Here is a 20,308-nt window from a genome sequence, read left to right as displayed (position 1 = left end):
TTAGTTAGCGAAGGGTTGCAAATGTATTAGGAATGTGGGTCTCTGTGTCCAACGCCGCCACTGGTCAATTTTTTTTAACCATGATGGTGGGAGGACGAGCAACAACAACAAGAGCAGAAAAAAAAATAATGCGACTGTGTGTATATATGTAGCTATGAAATGAGGTAGAGTGAGACCGAGAGATATTTATGTTTGGGTAAAAATAGAGATCGGGATGCAGAAAAAGGAGACCAACGAAAATACACATACTCCCGAAGAGGAAAAGAGAGAGAGAAGGCTACATAGAGCTCTGGATGCAATGCAATGTTGCACGGTTTACGTCGTATTGTGTTTGTGTGCGTGTGTATGGATAGATGGTGTGTGTGTGTGTGTGAGAGAGCGGGCGGTCAGAAGCAGCAGCAGCAGCCATGATGGCAAGAATAAGGATGGCAACCTAAGTGGCACCGAGACCGAGAGCAAGTACTCTTCTACTCCTCTCTCAAAGCGCGATAGGCGGTAAAGGCGGCAGGTCGACGCGCAAGTGTTCTGCACGCAGCAAAGTGTGCTCTCCTCGCTCTACACGATCTACGCTCCAAACAATTGCAATTGTTACTCACTGCCGGTCGGGGGTTGTTGTTTGCCTCGCAACGCGTACACATACACACAACATATAAACGAGTACACATACGTACAAGTGCAAGTGCTTACATAATAACAAACGGAACAGTTTACAATCATCATTCGCGAATCACGGAGATTCCTCCTCCGCAACGCAATATTTGCAATACCCGAAGAAGAGGAACAACAACAACAGCATCAACAACAATAACACCCTCGCATTTATGCAATACTGTGATCCAGTGACTGTTTTGATTTATTTTAATCCTTCCGTTGTTTTCGCAGCTTTACGAAATATTTCATAAACAACGCAACGTGGAAATCATTGATAAAAAGTAAGCAAACTATTATTAAACAATTTTAAGAAACATCAGCTTAAACAAACAAAAAAAATGCAATATACAAATATTAATATAAATTTATTAATATTTTAAAATTGGAAAATTTGAACGCGCCAATATTATTAAATTTAATAATTTGCGCAAAACCGCGCGCGCTCTTTTCAACAACATTTTAAAGTCACGTTTTCTTACTGTGCATAACATATCCAACCCCCTGTGCAAAAAAACCCACCGAGAAGGGCGAAATCAATTAAATTGCATTTACATCGTATTGATTTTGCAATTATTGGGAACCAATCAGGAATAGACTTTTTTCTTGTACTTGTGTTGCGCGCAGCGGCGCTAGTTTTTAACGTGGTTTTTCTATTTTTCGCGCACATCCCCCAATTTTTGCCATTGCGCCATTGTCCACTTACTAATTTTTAGCGGATTATTGATTTTATACCCCCGCACAATGCCATCAATTGACTGCCAGAAAAATATATTTCCCCGTTCGCTCTCTCACACACGCACGCACACACCGTATACATACATATACACAAAATAAACACATACACAAATTTCACACATATACCAAAAAATCACACACATACAAAATACTTACGCAAACACACAAAACTCGTACGCGTATATATAAAAAAAAATCTAATAGTGCGCGTTTCGTCTCGATTTATTTTTTATTTACAAAAGTGGGCGAAATTCGCATTGTAATTATTTCAAATTTTTCCCAAAAGGTTAATATCATAAATTATTCAATTTATCGCATTGCGCTCTTCTCTCTATCTCCTTCTCTTACCAAACAGCGATTTGCTTTTTACCATATTTATTGATTTGGCATTGATTATAATGAGAATTTGTTTAAATTTTATTACGTATCCTTGCTAATAAATAATACAGTGTGTTAACCTATTAATGTTAATTAGCATCCGAGGTACATCTTGCGAATAAATATATTTAAAAAAAAACTTTATAGTTATACATATAGAAAACACCTGATTTAACATTAATTTTGCGCATTTCATTTCAATATCATTAACGGATGCAAGAAAAAAAATATATGGCCCCAAAAAAGAAGTGCGACATCTGTGACTGCAGTCGTGAACTTCACGCTTTTTTTTTAATTTGTTCTTAATAACATCTCTGAATCCGGTAAGAGTCACAAAATATATCAACGGAAATATAATTACGCAAATGATAATATTTATTTCTTTAATTTTCGCAACGTTTTGCTCCTAACTGCAAAGAAAACATTTCAAATCAGAATTGTATTTGTTACGAATATATTTTTTTTTACAAATGTAAAATGTTCGTACTTGTTACGAATCTTAGAATTTTTAAAAGTGAATACGAAACTTAAAGCAAATTATTTAATTTGAGAATTTAGAAAATATAAATTGCATTTTTTTAGGAAATTTTTCAATTTTATTTATTTGGATTTCATTGTAATCAATATTTTCAATTTAAATGCGTAATCCAGATTATTTTTTTATTTATTGCGAAACAATGATATAAAGTTTCAACTAGATTTGGTTGTATTTCAATTAATATTTTCGTGAACTGAATTTATTTTAAATGTTTAATCCTGATTGAAACATTTGTTATTTTCTGCGAAATTATTAAATTCATATTTTAGGTTTTTATGTTGAGATTATTTCAGATCTCATCTTTTGGAACAGAAAACAATTTTAGTTTTACATATTTTTTTTTAATAAATTACGAATAGTAAAGTTATACTTTTTTGAAAAAGTAAGTAATTTATATTTATTATGAATCCATAAATTAAATTAAACCATTATGAAATGAAATCATTGTTAATGCGTACTATTTTCCTATTATTATCATACTCCGCTATGTGTTTTGCAATTTACGTAACGTTCGCTAAGAGATGAATAATTGGTTTGGATAATATTGATTCAACATCGATAATTTATGTTGGCGATTAGAATACCATAAAATGAACATTGATGCAAGCACCGTTATGACGATCTCATTAAATCCATCAGCTTTTAATTCGGATTGGAATTCACATAAGCTTATTAGTTTAGTTTATCAATTACACTTCATTGTAGGTTGTTTGCTACTTCCTGGTTTTATTTATATTTAACATCATCGTCCCTAAATACGTGATTTTAATATCATAATAATATACTTTTACTTATTGTTAATTAAAGCATCAACATTATGATATAATCCCAAACCAGTTATATTTCACTTAAATTCGCGAAATTTATGTTACATAATAATAGAATTGTTGATATTTTTAAGTTGTATTCTCAAATTTTATTAAAATAACAATATTATTATAAAAAATATATTTCAATTGTTTACTCCAAATTTGTTAAAATCACTTTGAACAGTTTAAAAAATGTTTCGTTTATGAAATGATATTTCATTTCAATATGACCGGAATTGTATGCCTTGCGTTACGGGTATCCGAATAATTGGATTAAAAATGCCACATTCACATTCTGTGGGAAACTGGGTTTAACCCTTCTTAGTCCTATGGGTATTTATATCGTTCAGTCGTAAATTATATATAAAAAATTATGTTCTATGTTTGCCTTCAGTGATTTATTTTAAGTAAAATATTGATATGATAGTAATTATAAAAATAACAGTAAATGTCGTATGTAGTTTGGAATTATATAGTTACATTAGCAACAAATGATATTTGAAGTCGCAGTTCGCCTAATTCTAATTAGCATACGTATGAAAGACCAGTTTCTTTTTTTAATGGCTTCGATTCAGATGCGAGAAGAGGAGGAGGTTCTTTCTTACCAGCGGAAATACCTGAAATATTATTATTTACTATTAGTTGAGCAATCCGATTTCTGCTTAAGCTGATTCAAATGCTGAGTTATTGCCGGGTTCTTATTATTTCCGTCGAGGATTTCCACGATTGGGCTGCACGTAAAAAAGAAACAACCGTTGCGCAATTGCAATTAAATTTAAAGGGGGCGCATTGCTTTCACGTGGCTTATGAGGAAAAACCGGAGTCGGCAAATTCTTATTTATGCAATGATTCAATGAATGTTTTCTAATTATCGCGAATATTCTAATGGGAGTTAATGGAAATTTTAATTGCCGAGAATTGTATAATTTAAGAATGAACGACAAAAAAAAAGTAGGATTTGGCATTTATGAAAACTAGAAATAAAATATTGAGAACCACTTTTTTTATCTATATGTGTTGAGTTTTGTGTCAAATTAACGTAATTTCTTATTTTTTTTGTTGTTGCAGATATTCATAAAAACCAATAATGCGGAGAAAGTGCTGACGTATATTCGAGGAAGCAATAATATACTTTTTTTATTGGTTGTTGGAAAAAAAAAGAAGAGAGAAGTGCTAAAACGACGTGGAGATAATAGAGCAAGGACCATAAATGTTGAAGTAATCGGGTTGGATCAGCCCCAATTATTTTAGTGCAATTGAACTGGTGGATCCAGTGGCGTAGCTGTACAGAAACGGCTTAATCATTGGCGTAGAGATTGCCCCTTCGCTTTGCCCAATGGGGGGCGACACCTCCCCTGAGCAGCAATATTCGCTGCGATGGAACGATTTTCATTCATCGATATTATCCTCGTTCAGGCACTTAAGGGACGAAGAGGACTTTGTCGATGTCACGTTGGCGTGCGATGGATGTTCCTTCAGAGCTCACAAAGTCGTCCTCTCTGCCTGCAGTCCCTACTTCCGAAGACTCCTTAAGGCCAACCCATGCCAACATCCGATTGTCATACTCAGAGACGTACAACAAAAAGACATGGAAAGTCTGTTAAGGTAAATGCCCATCAATGAATTCATTTCGTACAGGAAACCACCGACGCATTCCTTCATCCCGAAGAAAAACACAATCCGTGCTCATTCATAATAACAACACAAACCAAGGTCATTCGTTCATGATCCGAAATTCACATAGTTTCCATTACAAATACATCTATTACTATTAAAAAAAACAAACACTTAATCATCATTTTACTTGTCATAATTTTAACGTTCAAAATTTGCTAGTCAGATTTCAACTATTTGACATAATGGAATTATTTTTTATTCATCATTCCAAATATTTACATTACTGTACTGTGAACATTAAATTAGAAAGAAAAAGTAATTAGAAGTTCGTGACTTTACTTGTCATAATTTTAACATTTAAAATTTACTTTTCAAATTTGATCTATTTGACATAATGAGAATTGACACAAAACATTGTATTTACCACAAATCAAATCAATAGGAATAGAAAGATTCAATATTTAAAAATACTATTCACCTTGGGAACCGTTTTATAATTAAAAATATATGAGCACGGAAAATATAATTAAACAGAAACAATAACCAATTACGTGTAACACGTAATTAGAACTATCTAATTAGTGCGGACCCAAATTTCCAAGGCTTTAATTTTTTTTTTGAAGTACCGTCTCATGATGACATGACTCATAGCTGGAATATTGATCGTAGAAAATCCAACTTATTTTTGCACAAACGTTTATAACGTTTTTACACCTCGCATTACTCATACCATCATCCGTGCTAAATAACACATTTCTTTCTTTTGTAACTCAATTATAATTACATGCCTGTTTTATTACCTTGCGGCATAGAAATCGCAAAAACATTAGAATCTATAATGAAAAAAAAAATATATAATAGTTTTAGAATAGTCAAATTTGAGTTACCTTTTAGATATTTATTGCAGCAGTAATAATTTTAATTGCTTTAAGTATTTGGCATAACCATTAAGAGAGAGGTTATTAATTTAATTGCTTAAAACAATTATTACAATCCATATGCCCCGAGGAGAATCAGACAAAAAAAATATATCTATGATATAATTTGTTTCTTTCAATTGTTTGCATTCACAGTGTTGTTATGCTTTCGTTGCATTTGCAAGTATATTTATGTGATTAGGGTATTTGCTATTCATTGGATGTCTGGAAGTAATTTGCTATTGTATTCGAGTTTCTATTTATTCTAAATATTCAGTACAAAGTGTTTACTTTTGGGGCTATACTCGAAAATTTTATTGCCCCGATCTTTTGTATCATCTACTTTACGAATAAATAGAGAGAGAATAAAACAATTATAGCTCTTAGACTATTCCATTAATGGACCTTTCTCCAGATAAGAAACAACAGTTACACGAATACACACAAATTGTTTTCCGATTTCGAGTCATGTTTTATTGATTATAAAAATCCAGTTTCTAAATTCAATACACGTGGACGAAAATCTAATTAACCTTTCTGCTAAAATAATTAAATAAATTATACACGCGTAAAACACGCTGGACGCGAGAGAAAGAGATGAAATATTGTAAATTAGTATCACTCAATTTGAGCGTGGATTTGAATCGGATCTACATGACGACGTTTTTTTTTATCCTTTTCTAACTTTCTAAATTTTTACATTGTTTATAAGTTCATATTTCGACACCGACGAAAAGCCTTTTGATAAGCCGAAATGCGCATTCCTTCGGCTTCAAGATAAAACCCACGCGTACATTTTTTCAATGTCAAAATAAAATAACAATACGGTGCACACGATTGAATGCAGATCGGGTTTTCTTCTTCTTTTTCTTCTACTTCAGAGTTAACGTTACTTTACTTAGAAAATAATGAAATTTCGTGCGTTTATTCTGTAATAAACGAGGTAATTGTTTCAAGTCAGGAAACAATGATGGGAACCTAATTATGGGATTTATTTTTATAGTATGATTTACTAAAAAAAAATCCCATCAAATTCTACATTTCAAGTTTGCATTTGCAATTTGAAGTTAAGCATCGTGTGTTTATTTAAAAAGGTGATCGATTTTATAATTATAACTTTTATTAAACATAATTAATTTATTTTAGAATATTTAGAATAACTGTGGTTATTTCAAAATCATTGTTTAGTTATAATTGTTGGATATTGCTACATTAATTATGCGAATTACAATTCCCCAGTACTTTCAATTTAATAAATTACATTAGTTTAATTGGAAATTGAATAATTATAGAACTGAATATTTAATGTTAAATCTGCTAATGAATAACACAAACAATTGGTTAAATTAAGTTTTTTTTTGGTAATGATAACATCTAAACGTTTTTAAAATGTGGTTGTAGTTGATTCATTGCGTATGTAATGTAACCATTTTACGGATGTAGATAGCGATCACATACCAGTTTTTTTTTATGTTTCTTTCTTTCACTGCTTTACGTTCATCGAAATTAGGTTTATTTTTCACTGCTCACATACGGTTTTACATAATTGTCCGTTCGAGTATATTTTTTTTTATAATAGCCTATAAATTTTGGACTGAGGCTGAATAATGAACGATTAACACATGAGAATTTTGCCGATAATATTTCAATATTAATTTGCGACCCAATTTCGGAACATTGTGAATAGTTGTTAGTGACTGTAGGAGAAAACGGAATGAAAATGAGCTAAGCCTAGACAAAAAAAATGCGAAGCACAGACATACACTCCTTGTTTGAATAGAGATAATTGAGGTGACTGGTAAATTATAATGATTTTTATGAAAGGTTTCGAACGTGCAACTCAATAATGTAATTATTTAATTAAATCCGATGTTAACATTATCTTTGTGCAGTGTTCACGTATCTCGTAAATCACTTGAATCAATAACGTTATGTGCTTTTTCTTTCGTTGTTGCGCGTTGAATGTATATTGTACATTACGTGCGGACATTCGCAAATGACATAACAGTAACACAATTCGCCGTCGCTCAATTTTAGCAAAATCTTCATAAATGTTTAACAAATAAAAAATGGACACACGTACTTATTGGCATTGAAAGATTAAGTAAATCGTTCGCATCCGTTTGCCTGCCCAAATTGATATTACTTATATAAATATTTCATACATCGTATTACAAGCTTTGAGTTACTTTCAATAAAAATAAATTATTTCGGAATGGTTTGATGATTCAATGGAAATGAAAATGGATCTTATTAAAGGATATTTTGTTTTATATGTTTTCAGGTTTATGTATAATGGAGAAGTTCACATAGGGCAAGAGCAGTTGACGGATTTCTTGAAAACAGCACAGATGCTGCAGGTCAGAGGTTTGGCGGATGTTCCTGCCGGTGGACCTGGTGGTGCGCAAAAGCTTGCCACCACGACGAACTCCGGAGGGGAGCAAATGCAAAAAGTATCACCGGTAAGTGTCGTCAGCAAATCGATGCGAATTTTCTACCGAAATATAACGCAAACAGCATACCGCATGACGTGTATGACGAGATTTCTAAACGCGCCGTGAAAGTTTTATTTAATCAAAGTGTTTATAACTTATGCACAGCAAACGATGTATAAATGCTTGTACAAATAAATTGCATTTTTTGACGACTGGATCGTCGTTCAGAATATTTTTGCGGAATATTGAACTTTGGATGTTCCGAAAAGCGGACTCTCCAATTAACACAATTACATGCTTGTAATAGTTTGAGGTGTATTCTTTTTTTAGAATTCGTCTTCGCTACCTTGGGCCACGGAGAGACCGGATGCCCTTAGGGAGGACGGGGGATTATCGCCTCCTCCTGCGAAAAGATCGAGGAGCAGCGAGCACAGTAGAGGAAATTACACGCCGGATAGGGGCAGGAGTCCGTCGAGAGGAGAGGCAGATATGCCGGAGTCCCTTTTAGGACAAGCCCTCGAAGGGGGACCGACAATACACACGAATTCCGTAAGTCATCGAACGAAGCTTCTTTTCAGGAACGCCCTTCAAAAAAAAAAACTTTCAACTTGCAATTATTTAAAGAATAGAATTTCGTGTGAGCATATAAAAGCAGTGCTCTTATTTTTTTATACACAATATTATTATTTAATATATTTTTTTTAAAGATTTTGAGCAAATGGTTTACCGTAAAATATTATTTGTTTTTTATTTTATTTTGAAATATTTATTATAAATATTTTTTAAAGTTTGCGGATAGACCATGTTTAGATTTAAGATTTTTTTTATGGAACAAAATTGAATCGTAAAATAAATTTATTTTGTTGCAAAAAGTTCAAAATTGTGAATCCTACGATAAATTGCTTTTGTTATTTATATGTTCTTTTTGATTGTTAACAGGAGAGGAAAGGTAATTCGGATTCATCCCTTCAAGCACAATCGACGGGAGAGGATAGCAATAGCAGTGATACAGCGATGAGCGACCACGAAAGAGACCCCGTCACCCCAAAGACTGAACCCACAGATTACCCCATGATGGACGACCATCATCCTTACAGCACAAACGGTGGCCTCATGGATCAAACAAGGACACCGACGTTTCCTAGCGCCCTTCTCAGTCTGCAAGGTACGAAGAATTAACCGAAATCCGATGTCATCTGAGTGGAGATTTTAAAATGGCATAATTTGCGATTTCTAGGACTTCCGGGACTTCTGCCTGGCCCATCGGGAATGCACGGCGGCGCCGATAACTTTGGTAAGCATGAACGAAAAACAAATTAACGAGATAAATATATACGAAAGAATGAGAAGTAGTGGCGAAGAGAAGAACAAAGCAACATTCTGGAATTTAAAGTACATTGCAATCGATCGAAGCTGGGCAAACGGCGGGGGTGGCCGTAATTACTGCGCGTAAATAATATTCGGGAGGGTCGGCGGCCGTTCCTGCAATTGATCGGTGTACTGGGGAATCAAACATTCGAGATTTCTTCCCTTTCGCACAACCACACAAACACACACATTCACACGCACGTGCATACATATATATACATACACATACGTACACTTGGAGAGAGAAGTCCTCCTCCTCGGCCGCCGAACCAACCCCCTGCCGCCTCTTTGGCACATCGGTCTATTGATTTATATACCCGGGTCCGAGAGAGGATGGACGCCGTAGTGGCACAAACTAATGCGCAAAGGCTATTATATAAGGGCGCAATTCGACGAGATGCCGCGGATTGATTTTTCTCCCTTATTTTTTTCTTCTTCCTTCTCCTCCTTCCCTTTTTGCCTCTTTGCTTCCGCCTCTTCCCTTATTTTCTCGCGTCGCCAGGAGGTGCGGATATTAATTGAAATTCGTCCACCCCTGCGATAATGAATCCAACGCGATCTACCTTCAATGAAATCCAACCGCTTTATTTCAAAAACCAACGTGGGGTTGACGCACTTCATTTCAAACACTCAACTTTCGGTTCGTATCTTAAAGCCACCAGCGATTTACCTCTTAGGTGACGATTGCTCGACGTTCTATCGATCTATTCGAAATACCTTTGTATTTGCCAACTTTTGTTTAAAAACACAATGTCAATAAATTTTTTACACTATTTTCGATTCAACGATTAAATTCACAACTTTATTCTGAAATTATTTCATTTCTACAACTATTTACTATTTTATTGATAATAATATTTATTAATATACTAATGAGAGATATTAAATTTAAGTTGAAATCATATGAATTAGAGCAAATAACTTTTAAAAAACGTATTAGTTAATTAATATTAAATTTTCGCGTTCGTAAATTATTTTTGCAGCAATATCTTTTAGTGGAATTAAGGATTACATGGATTATTTCGTTTTTAATTGACATTATTAGTAAATGTTGCAGTGTATATTAATAAAGTAAATTATAAATCTCTATTTTATTGTTTATTTTAAATGTTTTCGCGATATTATTGAATAAGATTAATAATAATAAAATCAATTAATATATAATTGTATTGTATTATCTTGTTTATTTGAAACGTTTATATTGTTCCGTGAAATTAATGGATGAGTTAAAAATAATTGAAGGAAAAAATGTGATGAATTAAATCAAATTCTTTCTTTGGTTGGATTTAATATAGAATGGGCTTGAGGTTTTAAAAAGCAGAGGGTGGTCGATAAAATGCGGCTGGGATTAATTCCGACGTCCGTTTCTGACGTCTGTTCCGGACACTTCGGCGCGCTTCCGCCTTCGCCACCCTCTCCACCGTCGCCTTAATCCAACTGATGGAAAGTATATTTTTTTAGATAATTAACGAGAAAGCCTGGACATTGAATCTCGTTTGTTTACCGGAAAACGCGCGATTCCTCCGCAATGACGATGCCGTCGAACCGTGTTCATGTTCCATGCACGCAAGTTTCAATTTTATTTATAACATTGTTTCGAATTATGTCTCTCGCAGCGTACAATTACTTTAATGATTTCAATTCGAAGCAATTAGAGGAGGTCCATTATTTTAATAACTGCAAATTAAGGATGTACTTAGTCGAAGTGGAAAGTTATCGAGGTTTGCGTATTGGCATCCCCGAATAAATTTCGTTTGGAGGGCAATTTCTTAAAATAAAGAAGGGTGAATAGGCGGAAGGGAAAAGAAAAGGAGGAAGAAAACGTGTGCGTTATCGAAAACTCGGGAGTAATAAATGTGCGTAATGGTCGACGGACACGCACGCGATATCGCGGCTCAATATCGCGCCATAAGATCTCTTTTTTTTCTCCCTCTCTCTCTAACACACTTATTCTTTCTTTGGATTCCCTTTCACACATACACACACACCTTCACCACCCCGCACATATAACACCTAAATCCCCCCAGCAAATCATCGAAAGTGCATTTATCCGAGAAGGCCCGGAAAACATGAAAAAACGCACGAACCGGAAACACCCTAAGAATAGCGGGAAAATGGGGGGAACCAGAGCAGACGCTTTGCTCGTTGTTGGTAATCTTATCTTGAAAATGATAGATTCTTTTAAAACCTGTTAGAGACAAAACCGCTGATATCTGGATTTTCACGTATGCTGTATATAATACCGAGTCGTTGATTTAAAGCTACCTTTAGTTAGAGCCAGTATAGAGTTTGCGAGAGAATTGTTCAATGTTGTGCGCTTTATGGCTTGTTTGTATTGATATTGTTTGTAAACGAACAGTGGAATTGCAACTATAGTGCAGCGTGGCATTACAGATGCCAGCAGCGGTGCTTCGCCTATGGGAGGTCGAGCAGGGCCGCAGGTGTCTGGGGTGTCCATCAAGTACGAGTGTCCACTGTGTGAGCTTTTGTTGCCCTCCCTCAACTTAGCGAGGTCACATATCGATGAGCACTACCCCCGTGACAGTCCCGTCTGTCCAGTCACTGAATGCGGCCGAAGATTCTCGCATCCAAACTCCGTCAGGAATCACATGAGGACCAAGCATTCCCGACAGTGGGAGCTCATGAAACAGCTCAAATGGAGCCTCTAGAACGACCACCGGAAACTGCTTGACTCCTCCAAGAAGACGTTTATGATGATGATGATGAAGAAGTGCAGGAAGAAGTAGTAAAAGTCATATAAAAACGGCGGATTGTAGTCGCGGGGGCAATTTATGGATTTGCTACCCTCCCTCAATAACTCGATAATTCCCGTAGCAAAAGACAATTGGGGCCGCTGCTGTTTACGTTATGCGGATTCCCAAGTTATTAGTTGTAGCAAGGAGGGAGGAGAAGGAAGTGAAATACGACGAGGAAATCAATAATTGCACAGCGAGGCTAAAAAGGGGAATATAAATAAAACCCTCGAATTGTGATTTATATATATATACACATACACACCCTATTTACGATTCAGTGGTTAAATCGATAAACTAAGGAAGTTCTAAGGAGATGAGGGAAATAAAACAGTGCCGCGGTCCGCCAAATACGCATCTTTTCATCCAACCCCCACCCCATCCTACGACTCTTCCGAATACCCCAAAACTCCCTCCACCCTTTCGCCTCCGCCTCTTTTCGCCAAGACTGCAAATGTTCGTTTCGGTTCCTAAATTAATTTATATACTCGACAGAACAAAAACTTACAGTGCAGTGAGATGTTTAGAAACAAAAAAAAAGACAACAACAAAAAGACTCGGTGATTTGCTTTGTGTTTTTTTGTTTAAACTCAGTCGAATTGTACCAAAATTTATTTATGTAATAATTCAATAAATTACTGAAAGCTTAGCCCTGCGTATCTTGCCCTTCGCACCCCAGCATATCTTCATAATCCGTTATTAATTAATTAATTATTGGATTAAAATTAACTAAAGTAAGTTTGTTGTTTATTTCAGTTTCACGGCGATCATTAGATATGATGAGGGTCAGGGCGACGGATCCGAGGCCGTGTCCAAAATGCGGCAAGATCTATAGATCGGCCCATACCCTTCGGACACATTTGGAAGACAAACATACAATCTGCCCAGGCTACAGATGTGTACTCTGCGGAACCGTGGCAAAATCAAGGAATTCCCTCCACTCGCATATGTCTAGGCAGCACAGAGGAATCAGTACCAAGGATCTGCCGGTTGTACCGATGCCCGCACCTTTTGATCCAGAATTGGCGAGCAGGTAATGAATGCCATTACATAAATCTATATCCGAAATATTTATATGATCCTTTCTTTCTCAGGTTATTAGCAAAGGCGGGTGTGAAGATATCTCCTGCGGAATTAAGAGCTAGAGCTTCTCCGACTGGTCCAAGGAGATCTGACGTCAAATTAGACGCCAAGAGTGTATACGCCACCTCAGAAGCCGGAAGCTCGATATGCGGTGACAATGATCCTGAAGACCTGACTACATCTCATCACCGCTACGGGGCGTTCGACCTTGCGATGTCGCCTCCCATAAATCACCAGAACCATCCTGCTCACATGAAACACAAATTAAATTCGGCCGCACAGGCTGTGGCAGCAAAGAGCATAGAATCTCTTGCTCATAATCTATCCAAAGAACCTTATCCCGCACCTCTGGCTCCACCCTCCGCAACCGGATCAGCGATACTGGACACGTACCTTCAATTCATTACCGAAAACAGTGGTATGATGGGTATGATGCCGGAGCAAGCGGCTGCCGCAATGCACGCAGCCAAAATGGCACAACTGAACGCAATGGGTTTGGATAAAGCATCGCAGCAGCATTTCTTGGAAAAGATGCAGCAGCAAATCGGTGCGGCCAATGATTTCATGATGAAACGCAACGACGAAATAAGGAGGAGTGAAGGAGAATTAATACATGATGATAGGAATAATGACGACAGGGGTGAAGGAGACGATGGCGATTCGTCGGCCGGTGAAGACGAGTACAGCGAAGAAGAACCGGAACCGGAAGCCGTCAAAGTTGGCGAATAGAGATCGCAGGGTAAAGAAAACATATATTCTAAAGTACAGTCGCCGCGCAATCTTGCCAACGTTATTTCTTTCGAATACTCATTTATTCCATCCAACTACCTCTGTTTGAAAAAAGATACATACTAACGATTGATGAAAGCGCGAGCTTTTAAACTCTCCTCTTCACGAACGTTTCTGAAGGAAGAGTCACAAATTCCATCCGTCTACCTCACATAGTTTTTTACTTAAAAAATAAAGTAATGAAGAATAAAATAATAAAGCAAATTAAGAATGCAAACAATAAGGGTTCTCATAGTATACGGTATATTGATATAGATTTAATATTATAAAAATTCTACGCGGTTATACAATAAGTAAGTTGACGTTTTTATTTGAGTTTTTTTTTTCTGTAGATAACGAAGTAACCTGTTGTGTAGATTTGTACCATACTGTTTTGAGAAAAGGAAAACAAATATGAATTGTAGAGTGAATGTGCCAGATTTCGATTTACCAGTGATTTTAGATTATAGCAGTGCAGGTTCCTACACCATTTAATTTGTACACTGAGAAAGATAAACTAAACGGGTTAAGCAAATGACGAAATCACTTATTAAATGAATTACGTAAAAAAAAATACAGAATAAAATAGCGTTTAGAAAGTATTTTATATTAGGCGTGTCGCTATTTTACAGAATCACATACACATCCACACATTCTCGGAACCAGGTGAAAATGGTACAAAGCGTTTTTGCCTTTTTACGATTTTACGATATTTTTGTACGTAATTTTAAAACAAGACCTTAGATTAAAAGAAAAAGAGAAATGAAAAAAAGGAAAGAAAGAAAAAAATAATAACACAGATGAAGAAAATACGTTCTTTTCTTATATCATTTTCTTTTTGGATAGATGCTTCCATGAGTAACTAATATACAATGCTTCCCAAAAACAATGTTAATTATAAGCAATTTTTATCAAAACAATCATCAATCATCCGCTCAGGAAAACTAACTTGGAACGAGTACAAATCGCATACATTACTTTTTTTTAATTATTATTATTCACATCAGGGATTCTTAATTAATTTTAATTAATTAATTAGTCACAAAGTCGCACACATATCCGTGATAAATATTCAGGTTTTTTAAAAGAATTGTAACTCAGGTGATTAAAGGAATCTTAATCAAATGCGAATCCTTTAACTGCCCCACGCATTTATTTTAAACAATATTCAAGTCATTAGTTTTTAAAACTGTCTAGGATAAATATAATAATGTGCTTCTTTACTTCCAATTATTCTTCCGTTGATCTAATATACAAAAAAATATATATTTATATACAAAAAAAACTAAATGAATAAAAAAAAACTGCACCACAGAAAATCATTCCGAAAGCAATTCAAGTACAAAACAAAATATTTATATAATTAAAGAAGAAACTATAAAAAAAAATAACGACAGCAAAAAATAAAGAACATGTGCAGTTCACTCTGTTCTTCCAATCAACGTTTATTATTATTTCATGTGATAATAACCCAATAGAACTTGCGTAAACGAGAAAATGCAATTGCTAATCGCTAATAAATGGCCCGTGTAGTTTTAGTTGTTGAATGTTTGAGAATGCTTTTTTATTCGAAATTATTATTTTTTAACAAAAGAAAAAAGAGAAATCACAAAATGAATAGTATTTGTATTAAGAGAGTAGCGATAATGAAAACCGAGTATATAAATTATAAACTGATAGAGTTCATTGTTAATTATTGGATAAGTTTTAGGATTAGAGAATATTGTTGAAGTAAACAAAAAAAGTAAATAATAATACAATAAACAAAACGTATACCGTATTAACAGAATGTATACTATTTGAAAATATTGGGACACACCAGTGAATTGCTTTAGATATTTTTTTTTCATTTATACTGTTGAAACTCGGACGTTTTACGAATACTTGATTCTAGTTTTCTTTATTTTTTTTTTTTACTTTTCGGCTGCACTTTAGTTGTGAATGTTATATATTATCATTTCGATATTGTACATAGATAAATTGTTGATAAGTGATTGGTGAGAAGATCAGGTTTTTTTTTTGTACATAGCTCGCGTTTATTTTAATTTATTTCGGTGTTGCATAAGTTTTCTTTTGTCTCTTATTAATTTTAGTTATTCACGATATTTACATATATATACCATAAACTTTTATGTTCTTGATAATGAATCATAATTGCAATACCTCATCATTATGATATACTCGAAATAACGTTTGTGATGTTATTATTATTTTTGATATTGTTGTTGTTTCCGTTCAGTCTACCTCATTTTTACTTATTTTGTATTGACAATGGGAAATCCGGAAATTACCGGAGCCCAGTAATAATTAGTAATAAGTAACAAGAATAACAAAAAAAGGAAATAAAATAGCCACAGGTAACTCAGAAAAAGACACCTTTGTGTTCTTTGTGCGCACCAATTTACGAACAAAGCAGATGAGATCTCTTTATTTACAATAATACTGGTAACTTTTGTACTTAAAAATGAACAAAATATCAAAAAAAATCTATATATAAATATATATATAAATAAAAGAAATAGAAATTATATTATTCTATAGAGATTCTTAGTTTTTAGAATGTACAGTTGTTTTATATAGTTTAAGGAACGTTTTTTTTTGTAATAAGAAGTTGTGGTGCATTCTATGGAGGAGCTTCTATGTATGTGCGTGCCATATTAACGTAACCCTGCCCCCCACAAAAATTAAAAAAAAATGCGTGAGAAAGTTCGCGTAGCTCACACACAAAAAAATATTTTATTTTTCTCGTTCTGTTTTCATTTACAAGAAATGCAAATTGTTCGCGCGTAAGAAAGAATTATTATGTAATTAACCGGAGTAATGGTTCCTAATTTAGTACGGTTCCTCAACAATGTTCAGTTCTCTGTTGTTTTTGTTGTCGAAAAGCAAAAATTCTGTAAGCTTTTAATGTCCTTAGATGTATTTTTACAATTGTTTGTTTTTCCGTTTCGTATTAGAAATTACGTATTGTTGAGGGACTGGGTGCCTTCAGAAAAAAAAATATATATTAAAAAATAAACGCAGCCTGGGATGATCTCGATTCGATTCGAAGATCCCAATAAACGCTGTAGCAGAGTTCCTAAACCTCACTCCCTTTACGAGAGTAAAATATTATGTAAACTTTTTTATAGCGTAGAGAACCGTTGACACCGAAAGTAATATATATGTATATAGTTTCGCTGTAACGGCAGAAACCTTAGATATATATTATGTATACACAAACACACACACACACAACACACTATATTATATAAATAAATATATATATAAAAAGGTAAAATATGAATGAAGGTCGATGATAGGTGTATGTGTAAATTTCGAAAAAAAAAACATTAAACAAATCTCGAGGAATAAATAGATTCCCCGAATTTGGATACCCATGGAAATTAATGTTCTATTCTTTTTGTTTATTTGTTTGTTGTTTATGAAGGTTCTCCTAATTTGTTAACAAAAGTTTTGATGATGTATTTGCATTTCTTTTCATATTTTTTTTTGCCTGCAGTTTTTAGGAGAAATTAATATTTGTAAAGTGGAATCACGTTTTATTTTCGTTAAATTATTATTAATATTATTGAAAAAATTAAAATTATATACATTTATATAAATATATATATATATGAAACACGCAAAGAAACAAGAGAAAAATATTTGATATTATATATTACAGTTTCTGTCTTCTTTTTTTTTAGTACTATTTGTCACGTTTTTTTTTAATAATTTGTAAATTTAATGAAAAAAATATTATGTTCCTAATTTGTTTAGTTAGGGTTTCTTTTTATTATTTTATAATGTTAAGTTGATATGTCATCATTGTTTAGTTAGAGGTAGGTGCAATAAGAGATTTAATATGTTATGAGATAAATTACCTTTTGCCATATTATTATTATCATTATTATTATTATTATTACATTAATACATTGTGTATTGCTTGGGTATCATTTATAAATAATAAATTAATATGAAAAATTATTTGTTTCTTAAAATTTCTATTTTATACTTCCCCATTCCAATTAATAATTTTATATTATTAGCAGTGATATACTATTTATTTAGGTTTATTACATAATTTCATAATCCTTTTCAATATCTTCCACTCCACTTTCTTTGCCTGTAGTTCGTACAATTTCATCAAATTGGTTAAATGGAGTTGAGGTACTTAACTCTTTTAAGGGCGGTAGTACACGCAATGTACCATCTTTTGAACACGCCTAGTAGGGCATTAATATAATTTTCTAGAAAATGTACAGGAAAGAGAAATTACCCTTTAATTTGTTTGGTATGTCAATTCAGTTGACGAAGTTATATGATTCAGTTGTCTTTCTGGCCACTTAAAGAGTTAAAACACAAGAGTAGTGTTTCTCAAATTTTTTGGTCCTCGACCACTAAAAAATTTAAAGGACTCTGCGAAGTATGTGTAGAAAAACGTAGTAAAACATACCGTCTCGTCTATCATTAATTTTTCTTAATATTAATATTTTTAATATTTCTGAACGGAATACGATTTGAAAATTCTAAGAGCGTTATAATATTAGCAGTGCTCTCTTAAATGACTATAATAAGTTGCATCCAAATCGCTCGACTCGTTCAAAAAATTAATTATTTTTTGCTAACATTTCGTTTTTACAATTATTTCTTGAACGGAGTACGATTTGAAAATTCTAAGAGCGTTATAATATTATTTAAATGACCCCGCGAAGTATGTGTAGAAAAACGTAGTAAAACATACCATCCCGTCTATCATTAATTTTTCTGCGACCCCCAAAATATACACACTTTGAGAATCACTGCACTAGAGCACAAATAAACAATATTTAAACAGGAAATATATTTTGTTAAAATTTCAAATGGTTTGTATAATTGGTTGCATATGTTTCTTATGTATTATTAAAAAAAAACTTTACGAAAACTTTAATTGTTAAATAAAAAATCTATTATTAGTCCTATTGCTAAATGATGATTTAATTATTCTGAAACGAATGTAAATTATCTTCTGGAATTTAGATTGTACATGAAAAAATATTTTGAATGGGAAAAACGAGAAGTTGGTAAATATACTGAAGTTGTTAAAGATTTAAATAAAATTACTAATAACTTTTGTGGTTAAATACAAATACAATATATTTACAAATATAACCTATTATGAATAAATGAATGAATTAATTTTACTTTTTTTTTAAACTTTTTAAAGCATGACAACACAGTTGCCTATAATGATACAACCATTGAAATTCAAATTCATATTTATAAAATTATTTAAAAGTGTCTTTTAAAATTTATTAAGAGTTCAAAAGTATAGCTGTAGACCACCAAATACCCTTACAGTCCCCTAAACACAAAAATCAATCAACAATATCCATCCGAGGTCTCTCCTAACACCGTTGTACTGAATCACTGAGACCCCTATTCGAAAGTTGTTAATTAGTGTAGTCGTCACACATGTTTTCGCCCCTAATACCAGTAACTTAGGTCAGTGTAAAGAAATCTCAAATTAATAAAAACAGTGGCTGGCGAAATTGTTCAAGACGCGCAAGCCAAGTGAAGTGTTGAGAGGAAAAGAAGAAGAAAATTATTCAACATGATTCGATGTTATTAGGGTTAATTGATGCATTTTATATATTATTGGATCTTTTATATCATATTTAATTATGTACAAATACGTATGTTAACAAAATAGAATATTAAAATATGTTCCAATCAGACAATATCTTTGGTTTGGATTATAACAATAGTCGTTTTGTGATATTTGGCTTGGTATATTGTTACTTCATGTTTGTCAGTCTGACACTAGGTTAACATATTGGCTTGTACAAGAATTGAACTACCTGACAACCTTGTATAATTGTATCCGGTGGCAATCACAAGCCCGACAACCGAAATACCGCTAATCAAATTCTCGACGTTCGAAATCCCGACGTTTGAAATGCCGTTTGTATCGAAATCCCGACAACCATAATCCCGATTATATCGAAAATGTCTACAATAACATTTTTAAATTATTTTGACTTTTAAATTGTTATTAATAATAAATCATAACAATTAATAATCTAATTGTATTTGAGATTATTTCATAATGTTAAGGTTTATTATGAATAATTCAACAAAATCAAATAAATTNACAAGGTGACTATGCTCCGAAATAATTTTAAAATTTTATTGTAATTTTTTTTTATATAGTCAGGATTTTGATACAGTCGGGATTTTGATATAGTCGGGATTATGGTTGTCAAAATTCTGATACAATGATGATTATGGTTGT

General features: G+C 33.5%; 1 protein-coding gene across 2 annotated transcripts; it reads left to right on the top strand.

The window, feature by feature from the left end:
• The first annotated feature begins 389 nt into the window (after positions 1–389).
• On the top strand, positions 390–16,516 carry LOC108569175 (protein abrupt). 2 transcript variants are annotated; one of them, XM_017930635.1, is made up of 8 exons: positions 393–932; positions 4,180–4,716; positions 7,930–8,107; positions 8,411–8,629; positions 9,020–9,245; positions 9,318–9,374; positions 12,958–13,234; positions 13,296–16,516. In XM_017930635.1, the coding sequence occupies exons 2-8, from the start codon at positions 4,448–4,450 to the stop codon at positions 14,011–14,013; spliced, it is 1,944 nt and encodes a 647-aa protein (XP_017786124.1). In that variant the 5' UTR covers positions 393–932; positions 4,180–4,447; the 3' UTR covers positions 14,014–16,516. The 2 variants fall into 2 exon arrangements, with proteins under 2 accessions (XP_017786125.1, XP_017786124.1); XM_017930636.1 differs by lacking the exons at positions 12,958–13,234; positions 13,296–16,516 and adding an exon at positions 11,843–12,891 and having other exon boundaries at positions 390–932.
• The last annotated feature ends 3,792 nt before the right edge of the window (positions 16,517–20,308 follow it).

Source organism: Nicrophorus vespilloides, unplaced genomic scaffold (assembly GCF_001412225.1).
Source record: "Nicrophorus vespilloides isolate i.1.1-1 unplaced genomic scaffold, Nicve_v1.0, whole genome shotgun sequence".
Classification (NCBI taxonomy): domain Eukaryota; kingdom Metazoa; phylum Arthropoda; class Insecta; order Coleoptera; family Silphidae; genus Nicrophorus; species Nicrophorus vespilloides.
Note: the sequence above shows the minus strand (reverse complement) of the source record. Positions and strands in the feature narration are given on the sequence as shown.